The sequence below is a fragment of the Arachis ipaensis genome, chromosome B4 (genome assembly GCF_059453495.1).
Source record: "Arachis ipaensis isolate K30076 ecotype BB chromosome B4, ASM5945349v1, whole genome shotgun sequence".
Taxonomy (NCBI): Eukaryota; Viridiplantae; Streptophyta; class Magnoliopsida; order Fabales; family Fabaceae; genus Arachis; species Arachis ipaensis.
In genome coordinates, this window is record NC_142439.1 from 131,573,823 (window position 1) to 131,592,310 (window position 18,488).

Genomic DNA, 18,488 nt, shown 5'->3' on the forward strand with positions numbered 1-18,488 from the left:
GAGAGTGTTGTGAGGTGTAGTTAAATATTTGCTTTGAGAGTATGGGTGTACTGGGGTGCCGGTGTTAGAAAGAAAGAAGTCTATGTGTTGTAACAATTTTCACATAGTGATATTCTTTGGTTGTCATTTAACAACGGCCGTAATTCTTGTGTTGTGATTGTGTCTATTTTATTTTTCTATGAAAGGTATTTTCTCAAGGGGGAATGGTGTATTATTCCCAACATGTGGTATCAGAACTTCGGTTCGGTGGGATTTATTCTTAGTATGCTCTGTGGTTGCAGCCTAGTCTGACCTTCCACATCAGAAAAGAATTTTGTCTTGTGGCTTGAGGTTGATCTTTGGTTGCTGTTGTTGTTGCTGGAAGGCAGTGTGACACTGTGGGGACCCTTCCTAGTGCACGGTCTACAGTTGAGTTATACTATTTCAGTATACGGTTGCAACAATGTCAGGATATTCAAGTGCTGTGAAGCTTGAAATAGAGAAATTTGATGGAATAATCAATTTTGGCTTGTGGCAAATACAAGTCAAGGATGTGTTGATACAATCAGGTTTGCACAAGGCGTTGAAGGAGAAGATGATATTCTCTAGAAGATGATGTTCTCTAGAAGATAAGAAGTATCCTCATGGTATTGCCGCACTGCCATGGATAAGGATAAGTTGTGGCAATTGGGTCCACAATTGCACACGGACATTGGTTGGCGTTGAGATGCAAGGTGTGTGGCGGAGTTATGTCGATGGCTGAAGAACTTCCAGGAAAAGCCAATTTGGAAGTTACACCATGAATTTTCAGCAAGGTTTCGATCTGTACCAAGGCGAAATGCTTGGAGTGGTCTAATTTTAAGTGAGTATACTTTCATGGTGGAGTATGATAGTTCTCTGAACTAAGATTGTCAGTATAGACAATGGCAGCAAAGAATTGTCGGTGTTGACTATGGAAGCTGAAGATGTGTGACTATTTCAATCAAGGTGGAGATTGTTAGGATTTGGTTGAATTAGTCCCACATTGCTTAGGATAGCAAATGGAGTGGGTGGCCTAGGCTATAAATATGAGGCTAAGTTCTCCATATTTTTTGCACCAGTCGGAAACACTTAAAGCTTGTATCTGACTTTTCTTTTCCTCTATACTCTTTGATTAGAGAGTGTTGTGAGGTGTAGTTAAATATTTGCTTTGAGAGTGTGGGTGTACTGGGGTGCCGGTGTTAGAGAGAAAGAAGTCTATGTGTTGTAACAATTTTCACATAGTGATATTCTTTAGTTGTCATTTGACAACGGCCGTAATTCTTGTGTTGTGATTGTGTCTATTTTATTTCTCTGTGAAAGGAATTTTCTCAAGGGGGAATGGTGTATTATTCCCAACACTATAACACATTAAATGGGTAAATAGTTAAATTAGTTTAAGAAAGATTACTCATTTTTTAAATTAATTTTTGAAAGATTTTTTTAATCAAATTTGTCTTTTAAAGATTTTAAATTAGTCATATTATTCTTTCCGTCATTTTATTTATTTTCATGGTGTCAAAATTTGCTAATATGACACGTTAAGTGACACTCCAACACACACCTAGGAGTCTTAATTGATTATTAACATTATTAGTTTATAAAATTAGATCAAATCAACTCCAAATTAAGAGATTCCAATATTTCAAATTCTTTCCACAATTAGGTTTTGATTTGATCTAATTTAATAAATTTATTATGTTAATAAGCAATTAAGATTTTTATGTGTGTGTTGAGGTGTCACTTAACGTATTATTAATAAATTTTAACACTATCAACAAATAAAATAACAGAAAAACTAACATGACTAATATAAAAATTTGAAAGGACGAATTTAATTAAAAAATTCTTTTGAAAACCAATTTAGAGAACGAATAATCTTTAAGGAACTAATTTGGTCATTTATTCCACATTAAATACACTATATTTTCTTTCGAAATCAAAGATACCACTAATTAAATTTGGTCAAGATTTTGATCCAATTAAAAAAAACAAAATAAATTAAATTAAATCATATATATATATATATATTTACATTCAAATTCGATCTAAAAACTTTCAGATCAACTCAGATATGTAAAAAAAAAAATTTTAAATTAAAAATAATAAAAAATTATATTTCTAGATACTTTTATAAAAATGCTATTTATTTCTTTGTTTATTTGTTTTATTTTATAAATATTATTTAATATTATTTTTTAAATAATAGAAATAAGATGACCAATAAAAAAATAAAATAACTTAGCAAATAATATATTTTTTAGTTGTTTAAAATAAATAATAATAAAAATCAATGAATTGTATCAATATTTATATGGTACTAATATTGATTGATGCACTAAAGCGGTGAATAATGCCCTATACAATTAAAGTTTAATTATTCTGTTAGTTTTTATAATTTTATTAATTTTTAATTAAATTTTTTAATTTTTTAATTGAATTTATTTATTATTTTTAATTTTATAATTAAATTTTTTATAGTATAAAAAATATTAAAATTAATTAAATTTTTTTATAAATTGAAGATCAGATATCTATAATTAAAATTAAATCTTTGATCACAAGTTATTTAGAAAAAATATTTTATTAATTTTAATATTTTTAACATAAAAATGATCTAATTATAAAATTAAAAATAATTTAAAAATTTAATTAAAAATATATATATAGACCTAATTGTAAAATATTATTTTTTAAATAATAAAAATAAGATGACCAATAAAAAAATAAGCTAAGATAACTTAGCAAATAATATATTTTTTAGTTGTTTAAAATAAATAATAATAAAAATAAAAAATCAATGAATTGTATCAATATTTATATGGTACTAATATTGAATGATGCATTAAAGCGGCGAATAATGCACTATATAATTAAGATTTAATTATTCGTTGGATTTGATTGTTTTATTAAATTTTTAATTAAATTTTTATTTTTTTAATTGAATTTTGACATTATTTTTAATTTTATAATTAAATTTTTTATAATATAAAAATATTAAAATTAATTGAATATTTATTCGTAAATTGAATATCAGATATCTATAATTAAGATTAGATCTTTAATCACAAGTTTTTTTAGAAAAAATATTCTATTAATTTTAATATTTTTTATATAAAAATAACATAATTACAAAATTAAAAGTAGTTTAAAAATTTAATTAAAAAAAAATATATATATATATATATAGACCTAATTATAAATTTGATAAAATTATAGAGACCAACAAAATAATTAAATCTATAATTAACCGGTGTAAATTCGTTTTTGTTTAGCAAAAAAAGATGAAAATAAAGGAAATATTTTAAAAATAAAAATATTATTTATACACTAAAAAATAGTTATTAAATTAATTATTATATATTTATATATCAATATATATTATTTTTTATACAATTTTAATATATAATATTTAAATTTATTTTATAAAAATAACTAATTTAATGATAAATTTTTTGTATATAGATATCATAGTAGCTTCAAAAGATAACTACTACATTGATTGTAATTAAATTCTCAAGGCCTTCTTAAATCTTAATCAAGCTAAAGAAAGTTGACTGTGCTGAACACTGATAAAGTGGTAATCTCCTTCCAATATGGCGGTGCAATCACTATCATGTACCTGAACAAGTTTGACCTGCAATTTGTAAGTTGCTCCTTTTTGAGGGGATAATGCTGAACGAAGTACTCTATTAATAAGTGGAAGCTAGCAAACTCTCTCTCCTTGAAACTTGTATATTCGAATCTAAAAGATTTTTTATATACAACAATGGCATCAAAAACAAGAGAAAGTGCAACAAGGTTGCATCTCTATTCAATTCTCATAATCTATTTATGATTCACGTGTGTATAACTACCATATTATTGAACTGATCTGCTTTATGTTTATGTTTATAGGTATGCAGTGGTGACAGGAGCAAACAAAGGAATAGGATTTGGGATATGTAAGCAATTGGCTTCTGATGGGATCACAGTGATCTTAACAGCAAGAGATGAAAAAAGTGGTCATGAAGCTCTTCAGAATCTCAAAGATTTAGGTTTATCTGGCCATATTCTTTTTCATCAGCTTGATGTCACTGATGCTAACAGCATAGCATCCCTTGTAAATTTCATCAAAATCCACTTCGGAAAACTTGATATCCTGGTACGTTTAAAATTTTTAGGATCTGGTTTATTTTTTTAACTTTTCTTATTTTAAAATTTTGACAAAAATAATAAAATAATAAGTCTTATTTTTTATTCTGTTGTATATTTTTATTTTTTCATAAAATTCTAAAACATAAATTTTTTAAGAATAAAATGAGCTTTGAAAATTTTGATTTTTAATAATTAATTTATGAAAAGAAAAATACTAATTAAAATTTTTATAACAACAAACAGTAAATATGTGGTGTCTTTTTATCAATAGATATTCGAGTATGTTTAAATTTTTTAGGTTCTGGTTTATTTTTTAAATTTGTTTATTTTAAGATTTGAAAAAAAAAAAGAGAATATTAAGAACTTTTTATTCCATTTTATATTTTTATTATTTTTCTCACAAAAATTTAAAAATAAAAAAATTTAAAAGTAAAAAATAAACACCACAACCGAAACTGTTGAAGGTGTGTGAGGGAAGAGGTAAGCAAGTTCAGATTCAGAGCCAATGAAGAGAGTTTTCATTATGACTTCTCTCAAGAAATGTTTTCAGTCACTGCTACAGTAACAAACTACATATGTATATATACTACGCTAACCTGCACTAACCAAACTAGGGAGAACTAACTAAGGCTAACTCTTTATAAATACAACAAACAGCAGTATATATGTAGTATATATGTTATATCAGGTAATACCCTCCCTCAAGCTGGGAGGGTTGGACACAAAAATATCCAACAACCCAAGCTTGCTACACAATGTGTTGAACGGTCCTGGTGCCAGAGGCTTAGTCATGATGTCTGCCACTTGTTCATGTGTAGAAATTGGTAAAAGATGAATTAAGCCTTCTTGCAATTTATCCCTCACAATGTGACAATCAGCCTCAATATGCTTTGTACGCTCGTGAAATACTGGGTTAGTAGCAATATAAATGGCAGATTTACTGTCACAGTACAAATTTACAGGTTTACCAAGAGGTGCTCCTAAGTCTTTCAACACATAACTAAGCCATTGAGCTTCTCTGGTGGCCAGTGCAAGAGCCCGATACTCTGCCTCAGAGGAAGAAGCTGCGACGGTTACTTGCTTCTTGCTCTTCCAAGTGACAAGGGAGGAACCCACATAGAAGCAATAGGCTGAAACTGATCGTCGCGAGTCGGGGCATCCAGCCCAGTCAGAATCAGAAAATCCAGTGAGAGATAGATCGGAATTGGCCGAGAAGAATAGCCCCGCTGCTGGAGAGTTCTTTATGTACCTGAGGATCCTATGTGCCGCTTGCAAGTGATTAGTTGTGGGACAATCCAAGAATTGGCTGAGCTTGCCAATTGCAAAGCTTATATCCGGCCTTGTGTTTGAGAGATACAACAGTTTCCCAATGATTTTCCTATAATCGGAGGAATCAGGCAGACTATCTCCATCATCCTTGCTCAATTTTGCCCCATAGTCTATGGGAGTGAAGGCAGGCTTACAATGCTCAAAGCCAGTGTCCCGCAAGAGATCTAGAACATATTTTCGCTGATATAAAGCTATGCCTTGTGAAGACCTAGCAACCTCTAAACCAAGGAAGAACTTGAGATCACCTATGTCCTTAATCCGAAATCTGTCATGCAAAGTCTGTTTCACCCTTTCAATTTCAAACAAATCGTCTCCTGCCAACACTAAATCATCAACATAAACCAAAATGACTGTAAAGCCAGTACTTTGGGATTTAGTAAACATGCTGTAATCAGATTTACACTGATTATATCCTAACTCTAGCAAAACAGATTTCAGTTTGAAGTTCCATTGTCTACTAGCTTGTTTAAGCCCATATAGAGACTTTTCAAGCTTGCAAACCTGACCCGGAGCTATCGCAAGACCTTCGGGGGGTTTCATGTACACTTCCTCATCAAGCTCACCATGCAGAAAGGCAGTATTAACATCAATTTGCTTCAAATGCCATCCCTTGACAGCAGCCAGTGCCAAAACAACCCGCAGTGTTCCTAGCTTGATAACGGGACTAAACGTGTCCTTATAGTCAATTCCGGGGACTTGAGTGAACCCCTTTGCCACGAGACGAGCCTTATGTCGCTCAACACTACCATCAGGGTGATATTTGACCTTAAAGATCCACTTACAGCCAATCGCCTTCTTACCACTCGGAAGGGAAGTCAATGTCCAGGTTTTGTTCTCATTCAGAGCATCCAATTCAGCTCGGATGGCCTCTCGCCAACAAGGTTCAAGTATGGCATCTTCATAGCATTTAGGCTCAATGTTCAAGATAGCTAATGAGTATGCACTATGCATGGGTGAAAGAGATTTGTATGATAAAAACTTTGAGATGTGATATCGTTGATTGGAAGAAGTTTCTCTGTTGTGATTATTAGTAATATTCATGCATTTGTAATCCTTTAAGTATGCTGGTGGTTTACTAATGCGTGATGATCTTCTCGGTGTGGGGTGAGAAGATGGTGGTACATTATGATGTTGAATGTTTGAGTGAGTGGATTGTGCATGTACTGCTGGACTCGAGGATTCAATATCTGTGGGCTGTGTGGCAGTGTGTATGTGTGGTGTAGGTTGACTAGTGTGGAGTGGATTGGAAGTAGGGGTGTGCAGATCGGTTATGTGGTGGTCAAACAAATCATAATCATGCATGACGTGGGGTGTATTACGTTGCTGAAAAACTGGTTCTTGGGGAGAATTAATAGGCAACTGAGATGAAGCATTATATGGAAAATGATTTTCATAGAATTTGACATCTCGAGATACAAAAATTTCTTTTGAAATCAGATCAAGAAGCACATAACCTTTGGTACCCTCCCTAAAACCGAGGTGAACACATTTTCTTGAACGAGGGTCCAATTTTGTTCTGCTATTCTTGATCGTGCTTGCATATGCTAAACAACCAAATACTCTAAGGTGAGAGATATGGGGGAGTGATTTATGCAGTACTTCAAATGGAGATTTTTCATGTAAACGAGGTGTGGGAATTCGGTTTATCAAATAGACTGCGTGGATCACTCCAAAACTCCAATAACACTTAGGTATTTGGGCGTGGAACATAATGGCCCTTGCCACAGCCAAAATGTGTTGATGCTTTCGTTCAACAACACCATTTTGCTGTGGCGTCTCAATGCATGACCTTTGGTGAAAAATTCCAAATGAAGCATAAAAGGTTGGCATTAAAAATTCAGGACCATTGTCAGTCCGAATAATTTTTACAGATTTTTCAAATTGGTTTTTGACAAGTTTAACAAAATTTTGCACCAAAGATGCTGCTTCAGCCTTAGACTTCATCAAATTTATCCAAGTAAATCTGGACTTGTCGTCCACTATAGTGAGAAAATATCTATGGCTACCAATAGACGAAACAGCAAGTGGTCCCCAAATATCAATGTGAATCAAATCAAAATTATTATCAAAAACAGTATCACTTTGAGAAAAAGGCAATCTTCTTTGTTTTCCTAATTGACAAGAGTCACAAGGATGTTCATTTATTGTACAATCAATGAAATTGAAAGTTTGCTTCATAACAGCTAGTCTATTATGAGGAATATGACCTAATCTATCATGCCATAAATGCTGCATATGTGCTCTTTGTGTGGGTGCTGTGATATGGTGTGTAGTATGGTGTTCGCCAAGAGGGGCAGTGCTGTGCTTATTTAGTATGTATAGACCATCAACAGAGTTAGCAATACCAATCATCTTCTCTGTGTGTTTGTCCTGTATCTCACAGTTTATATCAGAAAAAGTCATTTTACAATGCAATGATGCAGTTAGCTTCGACACTGATATGAGTTTAAAATTGAAGGAAGGAATGTACAATGCATTGGTAAGATAAAGATTTTCTGAAAACTTAATGGTTCCCACGATGCAGCTCACAGTGGAAGTACCATTAGGGAGTTTGACAATGATCGGATCAATTTTAAATGTTTCAGAAAAATCCCTGAGGCAATATGACACATGGTCAGTGGCACCAGTGTCTATTACCCAAGGTTTATACTTTTGTATGCAAACATTAAGAGCCTTTATGTGAGATTTAAAATGCAGAATATGTGTCACCTTACCATGAGGAGGTGGCTGAGGTTGAGTTAAAATGTGGTTCACGCTATGAATATGTTGCACGTCTTGCTTATTGAGTAAGGCCAGCAAAGCTTCCTTTTGTTCTGGAGTGAAATCGCTCCCTGTAGTCTTCTTCTCCTCCAACTGGGGTTGATTGAAACCGAGATTATCATTGCTCTCATCGGTTTCTTCACCTGTGTTGAAGCAATTCATCATTGCTGGGGCAGAGTTAGTGCTTCTTTGCCTTAGATGAGGAGGAAGTCCGTGTTTCTTGTAACACGTATCTACTGTGTGTCCAGTTTTGTCACAAAACGAACACTGCATCCTTGTTCTGCCTCCTCTGCCCCTCCCCCCAGCTTGAAACCTGCCTCCCCTACCTCTTCCTCTCCCTCTGCCTTGAGAAGGCATAGCAGTGTTCAAGGAATTGGTAGGTGCTGCCAAAATTTGAATGTCTGAGGTAGTTTCAAGGCTGAGGAACTGTCTCTCTTGTTGAGTAAGCTTGGAGAGCACCACATTCAGACTCGGCAACTTGTCCAAGAGCATGATCTGAGACCGCACGGTAGAATATTGCTCATTCAATCCTCTCAAAAACTTCACAATTCTGTCTTCCTCCCTTTGACTTCTAATTACTCCTAGATCACATTGACACGTGATACCACATTCACATGATGGTATTTGCCAAAAATTGTCAATTTCTTCCCAAATTGTTTTGAGTTTCGTGTAGTAGGATGTCACATCCAATTCGCCTTGTCTTAATGTGTATAGTTCTTCATATAATTCACCAACACGGTACCTATCCCCTTGATAATAGCGTTGCTTCAGATCAAGCCACAAATCACTAGCAAGATTGTTCCATGTTACACTTTGACGAATATCTGGACTAAGTGAAAGATTTATCCAGCCAATTACATAAGTGTTACACCTTTCCCATATTTCAAACAATGGATCTGTGCTCTCTGGTTTTGTGATGCTTCCATCAACGAATTTTATTTTGTTCTTTGATTTGAGTGCTCTCCACATTTCTCTACTCCATGTACTATAGTTCTGACCAGTAAGAACAACAGTAGTTATGGGGATACCTGGGTTTTCTGATGGGTGAAGAAAATAGGCATTTGTTGGATCTTGAACTGGATTACTGGTTTTCGCGATGTGCGCTTGAATCGCTGATATCTGACTCAGAAATGATGCTATCTGATTCATATCCATGGTTCTTGGACCACCTGTCGAGCCTTCCAAACTTGAATCTGCCATTTCCGGCACAACTTCAATGAATTTCAATGATGAGAATTCAGACCTTCTTCCCTTGATCTCGTTGATCGGAGTTGTTACCTCACTCTTTGATGAACATACGAGGAGACTAACACACTCTCATCAAACACTGTCGTGAGAGTCCAAGAGAAGAGAAGAAAAGAAATTTAGAGGAGGAAGGGATAAATCTGAGAAATCAAATCGAGAGGGGAGAAATTAGGTCAGAGAAATTAGGAATTGGAAAAAAAAAAATTATTGATGTGAGAATACGAAACGATTGTGGTGAATCGAGAAATTAGGTCAAAGACGATGTCGAAGTGAGAAGTGAAAGAACTATTGAATGGAGAAATTGAAACAGGAGATTAAAAAGGGAATGGATTCATTATCAATTTTCTAGTCACAGATCAGAAATCAAGTTGTTCCCTCTTCAACCATGGCTTCCACGCTCACCGCACCATGTTGAAGGTGTGTGAGGGAAGAGGTAAGCAAGTTCAGATTCAGAGCCAATGAAGAGAGTTTTCATTATGACTTCTCTCAAGAAATGTTTTCAGTCACTGCTACAGTAACAAACTACATATGTATATATACTACGCTAACCTGCACTAACCAAACTAGGGAGAACTAACTAAGGCTAACTCTTTATAAATACAACAAACAGCAATATATATGTAGTATATATGTTATATCAGGTAATAGAAACAAACCTCAACTTCTTGCTATATACGAACGATTTTAGAATAGCTGTTTATATATATATATATATATATATATATATATATATATATATATATATATATATATATATATTACAAGGTAGATATTTTTTATTGAGTTAATAGTTAAATTTGTTTTGATTTATTTTTTAAATTAGTTCTCAAAAGATTCTTAGATTCTTTTAGTCATATTAGTTCTTGAAAGATAAAACACAAGTTAAATCCATTAGTTAGATAATGACGTATTATATTAATTGCCATATGCTGATGTGGTAGTTTAATGTTACTTCATCATCTAACCAACGAAATGACTAATTTAACTTACGTTTTAGCTTTTAAAAACTAATATGATTAAAAAAAAATTTTAAAAACTAATTTAAAAAATAGGTGATTTTTCATAAACAAATTTGACTATTAATTTTTTTTATTAGACGGAACAATGGTCCAAGCGAAAGCTTAATTTGATAATTTTTTTTTGAAATGGTCATAAGCATTTCATTTTACATTTAGTACTACAAAAAGATTATTTGCTTATATTTTTATAATTTTGAAAAATTAAAGTGCTTTTACTAATTTTGGTGGTTTTTAAAGTTAATTTTTTCATAAAATTTTAAAAAATTAATACTACATATATTAATAAATATTCAAAATTTATTCGCAATTAAATTATTCTGTCAAAATTAATTCACAATCAAAAATTTTTATCTATCTATGTCTATTACAGTTATTTTAAAATTTTAAAACTATTTTATGAAATAACATTGCCGTTGCTTGTACTTATTTAAATTTATTTTTAGTTTAAGTTATCAAATATAAATACTACGGTATTCTAAAAAATTATTTTTTAAAAACTAATTTTGATAAGCTTCTTGCGAAGTAGCCAATAAATTATAGCTTAAATGACATAGTCTCCTCGTACTTAATTTAAGAGGTCGCAAATTCAAGTCTTTCTATCTTTAAAAAAAAAAAACAAAAACTTCTTGGGAAGTAAAAATTTTACTGAATTAAAGTAAAAATTTTTCAAAACAAGTTGGTCGCTCAATTGGGGCCAGCTCAATTTTACATAACTTTTTTCCTTTTTTTGTTGTTTTTCAGGTGAATAATGCAGGAATCTTCGGTGCCGATGTTGACTACAGTGCTTTCGAAGTCTTACTTAGTGGTGTGGTATGTGTTATTTCATTATTATTATTATTATTATTATTATTATTATTATTATTATTATTATTATTATTATTATTATAAGCATGGTTTGAGGTAATTTTACTTGGTTGAAAAGTCAAGAACATGAGTACAGTACTTGATATTGTTGGTTAGTTTTAGCTATATATATTGTACTTTTTATGTATATGTATATAATTTAATTCAATCCTCGCTATTGTGAGAAAAGAATATTGGAGTGTTTCTTTTGTTATATATATATATACTCATTTAAAAATTCGTGCCCTTATTTATAGAATTATATTATTAAAAAGTTTAACTTTGTTTCGTCTTTGACTGCAGGAGACTCATGATACTATTGATTGGAGAAAATATGAAACTCAAAATTATGAATTAGTAGAAGCAGCCATTAGAACAAACTACTATGGAGTCAAAGGAATGTGTGAAGCACTTATTCCCCTTCTAGAGTTGTCAGACTCGCCAAGAATCGTTGGTGTTTCCTCTTCCTTAGGGAAGTTGGAGGTATGTCAATCTGAGTTATCTGAGTTATAAATTATAATTGTTAGCTGTTAAGGATTTATACTAAGGGTTTGTCTCTAGTGGCAATAAAGATTGAGTGGCTAAGATGGCTAAGATCAAGAAATAAATAAGAATTTGACATGTGACAGAGTTTGGAGTTGAATGAATCATGATTTGACCCTAATAAACATGATTGCTAAACAAAAAAAAAATAGCTACTTTTCAAAAAGATCTTAATAACACTTAAATTTAAAATTAATAGATAAACATAAACCTGTGATTAAATAAATTAAAATATGTAATTAATTATTATTTATTATTCTAATTAAATCTTTAATGTATAATTATATATTTATATATATTTTTATGAATTTAATTTTGATACACTGTTAATATAAAATAATTTATACGAACATTTAATAATTATATATTATCATATCAATAAAAATAATTATTTTTTTATTAACTGTAAAAATAATTGTCTAAAAAAAATATAATTAAACAACTATATAAAATATTTTTTATTATCAATATAACAAAATTAAATTAAATTTTTATTAATAAATCTTTCTTTTAATATATATTTCACAAGTATGATATATTTAAAAAAAAAAAGATATTTCATTATCATGTCTTTCTTTTATTTTTATATTAATTATTAACTAATGATTAGTCAATTTCCTTGATAATATTCATAACTTTATTTTTTATTTTTATTTAATTTCCTAAGTTACATTATTATTAGTTTAAACATTTTTGCTATTTTCGTAAAAATTTAAATTCAACGCATATTTAGAAATTTTTTCATAATTTTAAATCAAAATTTTAATTCAATTTGTTAAGTTAAATTGTTATATAAATCACCATAAATTTATTATCCGTATGTGTAAAATTTAAATTCAAAATTTTATTAGAAATTTTATCATAGTTTTTAAATCAAAATTTAAATTTACTTTGTTAAGTTAAAGTATTAGTTAAATCACCATAAATTTATGATCACTGTTTTTTAATTTTTTAAATTATAAAGTTACAAGGTGTTAATATTTTTCTCTCTCTTTTACTATTTTAAATTGTGTACTTTATACGTTTAGTCTATAATACAAAATCTATCTACTAATGCTACATACCACATGTCATCTATTTATTGAATGGTCAATTCTTAGCCATGTTTAGCCACCATTCTTTTGGCCACCAGAAACTCATCCTTATACTAATTGAAAAGAACTTTCCGATAAAGCAGAAGAATATTATTTCATAATAAATTAGTCTGATTTGGCCCATGAAAAAGTAATATTTTGGTTAACATTTGAATTAAATTTGACTAATTTAAAACAACATTATATATAGCATACATATTACTATTCTTATTCTGATAAAATATTATTTCTTTTTTTTTATATATAAATTTACATAAATATACAATATAAAAATTATGTATAAAATAATATTATTAAAAATAAAATAACAATACCATTCACTTTAGATGTATATTCTTTTGATTATGCTACATATACACCAAACTTGTTTGGACGCTATTTTTAGGAAAAAAAATAATAATTTTTTTAAAAAAAATTATAAAATAAAATTGATTTTATGTTTAGATGTCTTATGTAAAAGGATCTTTTTATATATCAATTATATTTGAGTAAAATAAGATACAGGTATTTTTTTATTCATTTATTATGTTAAAAATATATTTTTTAAGAAAAAAAGATATTTTTAAAAAAATGTAAATTATAGCTTCTCAAAAAAGATATTTTTATTTTATTTTTTTAGTGTTTTTATTTTTACTATTAGAAATTTACTAAACACAATAAAAAATAAAAATAGATCTTTTTTTATTGGACCTTGGTTTAAATAAATTATTTTGTGTTTGATTTTTTAGTTCTAAAAATGCTTATTTTAAAAGAAATACGATAAAAAAACTTTTTATTATCAGAGAAGTTATTTTTTTTAGCTTTTTCATAAACACTTAAATAACTTCTTACAAAGCTACAATTTAATTTTAAAAATTACACCAAATATTAATATTATTACTTTTTATAAGTTAAAAATTTTAAAAAATAGCTTTTAAAACTTTCGAAATGGAGCTTAACTTCTAAAATACCAGTTTTTGTCAACCTCAATTTGCAATGATACTAAACTATTGTTAGATTAATAGATTATATATATCAACAACAGGCATTAAATTATGCATATGTATTTGCATATATTAATTTACACATTTTCTGCTTAAAAAATCAAATTAATAAAATAATTAAGTTTAATAAATAAATAATTAAATTTATTTATAATAATATAAAATTTTTTTATAAAATACCTAATAAATATTTTTATACTTACAGATAATACTTAAATTTTTATTTTTTCACTCAATCATGCTAATTTATTTGCTATCATTACTTATTTATGCTTTGGTAATATTAGAAAGACAAAAAAAATAGTTAAAATTTATCTTATTTAATATTTATTAATTATTATAATAATTAATAAATACTAAATAAAACAAGTTATAATTATTTTTGATTAATTTATTTTGATACATTTTTTTTCAATTATAAAATAAAATAAATAATTATTTTCTCCAAAACGATTTTTCAACTTTATTTTTAAAAATACGATTTTTTTTTTGGGATTAACAGCAAGTTCGCCCCCCGATGAACTCTATAATTTATATAGAGCTCGCCGCCCCCTCTCCCGGCGAGCTCTATGATAAAATCGGAGATAAAAGCAGGTTTATTGGAGATCAAGCAGCCACAACTTCTCTAATTACTTTCTTCCTCACTGTTAACGTTATCGCTACGATGTCAAGAAATCTATTGTTATCCATTCATTACGATGGTGAAATAATGTATGATGAAGAAGGTATCATGTCATATACGGGAGGTACGAACGCAGGTCTATATGATAATATATCGGCGGACGATGGTCGGTCCGAGCATCCCACATCTCATGCCAGCCACCAAGCAGATGCGGGAACCACTCGCCGCGACCGAATCTCCCATCCAGCCTGTGCATGTCGTCAATGTTCAGTGGCCTAGTGGGAATGTGCTGCAGGCCACCGAACTGACGTACTACCCGGTCCACCTGATGCCACTCGACGATAGCGAAGCGCAGCAGTGGACAGACAACTGCCGCCGAGGCATTCGCCTCTGCTATCGCCAGTGGAACAAGCCCAACCAACTGCGGGTCAGCATATGGAGTCCACTCAACCTATTCACAGAACACAGATGCACGACGAAATTGAGATAATCATATGCAATAGGTACAATAGTTAACTAAACATTAATTTCTTAAAATTAAACATTAATAATGTACATTCAGCATCCCAATCCCGTTCAGCGTACGCTTGTCCTGCCTTAGCCTGCTCTCGCCTGTGGCATTGTCCGGCCGGTACTGAACCCACCTACACAACCAACAACCATAATATTTTAGCCTTTATTATTAATGAACAACTTAGTAACGAGTTGAATAACTTTGGTAAGTGTTTATAATACTTCTCGACCAGGGGAAAGCGACCAGTATCAAACCCATCAGGCCATACTAACGGAATACGGTGGTAGGCCCAAGAAAGCATCAAGCTGACGCATCCTCCCATAATCGGATCTCTGTTAGCAGAACCATTATGACTTTCAAGACCGTTATCCATTAAGTTAACATTACGAACTTTAACATTAGACCCCTCCTGACTACCCTCAGGTGGCATATTTAGATCCACCATCGTCCTTTTGATAGTTCGTCTAACAACGCCACTCGTCGGACTATCATCGACAGTATCTGCAGATGATCCTCGGCCACCAAAGTCAACAAAAAACACGTATAATTCCAAAAGATGAATATTGGTCCATCGATTGTGCCACGACCTTATAAGCTGTACGTCCTCGTCGTCGCGCAACCGGTACCTAATTCAAAATAATAGAAATATCGCTCACAACAATGGTCTGATAAATATACTAGTAACAGAGACAAAGACAACACAACTATAATATACCTTTTATAAAACAAATTGGCATCTAACTCGATCGGATATTTGTAGTAATTTTTTTTCACCCTTTTAGATTCCTGCTGTCCGAGGGCATGCACTATCAAATTCTTCAAAGCTGTTAAACTGTTGACTTCCGGTGTCATATACGTAATTATCGGCTATCCCGATCTAAAGACAATTGAACATTCTTCATCATACACTATTTCACCATCGTAATGAATGGATAACAATGGATTTTCTGACATCGTAACGATAACGTTAACAATGAGGAAGAAAGTAATTAGAGAAGTTGTGGCTGCTTGATCTCCAATAGGCTTGCTTTTATCTCCGATTTCATCATAGAGTTCACTGGGGGCGACGAACTTGCTGTTAATCCAAAAAAAAAAAATCGTATTTTTGAAAATAAAACTGAAAAATCGTTTTGGAGAAAATAATTATTTATTTTATTTTATAAATGGAAAAAAATCCCATTTCTGTGTATGCCTTATACTAAGACAGAACCTACCAAATGGATGGGCTAAAGAAATTCTAAGTGATGCTGAAAGCTTAACAGAAGAAAAAGTAGATGAAGTTATGAATGAATATCTAAAGGATTTTGAAGAGGGTTTATTAGAAAGCAAAGAATGTTGGCCTCTAGCACATTCTGCATACATAGTCTCAAAAGCTGGTGTGAATGCATACACAAGGATTCTTGCAAAGAAGCATCCATGTTTTTGCATCAATGCTGTTTGTCCTGGCTATGTCAAAACTGATATCAACTACAATACTGGTCTTCTTAGTGTTGATGAAGGTGCTCAAAGTGCTGTTAGGTTGGCTCTCCTACCCAACGGAGGTCCTTCTGGTCTTTTCTTCTTTAGAAGTGAAGTTGATCCATTTTGATCAAGTTAATATTTGTATAAACTTAATTAGTTGGATTAGAAATTTACATTCCATAATAGTAATTTATGGAGCAATGTAATAAATGTAGGGCTACTTTAGGCTAATCCTATATTTTAGACAATATTAAAACTTTTTTTTCAAATTATTATTATTTTCATTATTTTATTATTCTTTTATTTTGTTCAATTTCAAGTTTCAAATTATTATAACCCTCACTATGATTACTATAATTAGTTAATTACTATTTTTGCATTTACCTATAAGAAAATTATAATGGAAAAAAAATAATATTTTTAAAATAAAAAATTTTAATTTTAACAAAAGGACTAAATTATAAAAAATAAGACATTTAAAATAAAAATAAAATATTTCAAATATTAAAAATAAAATTAAGACTTAACTTCAAGATTAGAGATTATAACAATATTTTAGTTATAGTTGGACATTATTTTTATGTTGACTATGTACCAAAAATAAAATTGTTAATGGTTTAATTATTATTCTATTCATTTCTATAATTTTGTGAAATTTTTAATTAGGTCCTTATACTTTTTTTTTCAAACACTTTGTTAAAATTTTATTTTGTCCTAAATCTTATTTAAATTTAATTTTAATACAATAATAATATAAAATATTTTATATAATTATATAATTATATTTATTTTTTTAAATGACTATTTACATAATTATCTTTACATATATAAAATTATTTTAGATAAATTTAATCTTACTTTATATTAACTAGTATATGTTTCCGTGTCATACACAGGATAAAACATAAAATTATATAAATTTTTTATTAAAATTTAAATAAAAAATATCTATAGTAATTATTATTATTATAAATATTTTGCAACTTAAAAATATTAAAAATAATTAATATTTGTTTTAATTATTTTGGATTGGATAAATAGTCATCTCATTTGTCCATTTAATCAAGTATTTAGAGTTTGAATCTCACCTTATGTGTATAACAATCAATTAGTTAGCGATATACCCTTAATAAATAGAGCATCAATATGTGGTGAATTAGTCATCGACTTGCTGAGTTAGGAAATCCGTAGGAAAAAATTGTATTTATCTTTAAAATAGATTAATTTTTCATTAATAGCAACACTTATGGACTTTTGTTTTGTTGAAATTTACTTGGGACAATTTTATTTTTTAGTATCATATTTATTCTTGAAGTCAAAACAATATGATCAGCATTGTTACTTGTTAAAACTTCACATTTTATGAACTGATTTCTAAATTTTCAAATTCATAAACTTATGTCATTATAAAAGTTATTAGATCGATCGATTAATATTTCTTGGTAATATAGTGTACCAAAACACCATCGTTGAGTATTATTTAGTGTGAAGAGAAACCAATAACAACTTTTGTTATTCAATATATAATTTATTCTATTAAAAAATAAATTAATATTTTCTAAACTTGTAAATACATTTTTTTTAATTTCTTACATTATTTTATTTGATAATATTTACCATTAAAAAATAACAAATGATCATACTATTTTACAATATATATGATGTACAAAGTAATTTCTTATCTTTAAATTAATTCTAGTTAGTGAGATAAAATTTAAAATATTTTTTTATTTTTTTACTCAAATTTAAATTTAAATTTAGAATTGATTAACAACTCATTTTTTTAGTTTCAATAAAAAAATAAATTGATTCGATACAAAATATTGAGCATTTAATATTTTTAATCATTTAAATTTTAATTACCATAAATTGGATTAAAAATTAATTATAAACTTAATAATCGATAATATATATATATTAGGACGTAAATAATAATATTCA

At 29.7% G+C, this 18,488-nt stretch overlaps 2 protein-coding genes across 2 annotated transcripts; one reads left to right on the top strand and one right to left on the bottom strand.

The window, feature by feature from the left end:
- The first annotated feature begins 3,598 nt into the window (after positions 1–3,598).
- LOC107634964 ((+)-neomenthol dehydrogenase-like) lies at positions 3,599–16,816 on the top strand. The gene is made up of 5 exons (XM_016338302.3): positions 3,599–3,798; positions 3,895–4,141; positions 11,229–11,297; positions 11,634–11,813; positions 16,294–16,816. Exons 1-5 carry the CDS (start codon positions 3,767–3,769, stop codon positions 16,672–16,674), a joined length of 909 nt encoding a protein of 302 aa, XP_016193788.1. The 5' UTR covers positions 3,599–3,766; the 3' UTR covers positions 16,675–16,816.
- Positions 15,117–15,938, bottom strand: LOC148569253 (uncharacterized). Its single transcript, XM_088483763.1, has 3 exons — positions 15,802–15,938; positions 15,308–15,712; positions 15,117–15,216 (listed from the first exon to the last, which is right to left on the bottom strand). The coding sequence occupies exons 1-3, from the start codon at positions 15,936–15,938 to the stop codon at positions 15,117–15,119; spliced, it is 642 nt and encodes a 213-aa protein (XP_088339889.1).
- Positions 16,817–18,488: the final 1,672 nt, after the last annotated feature.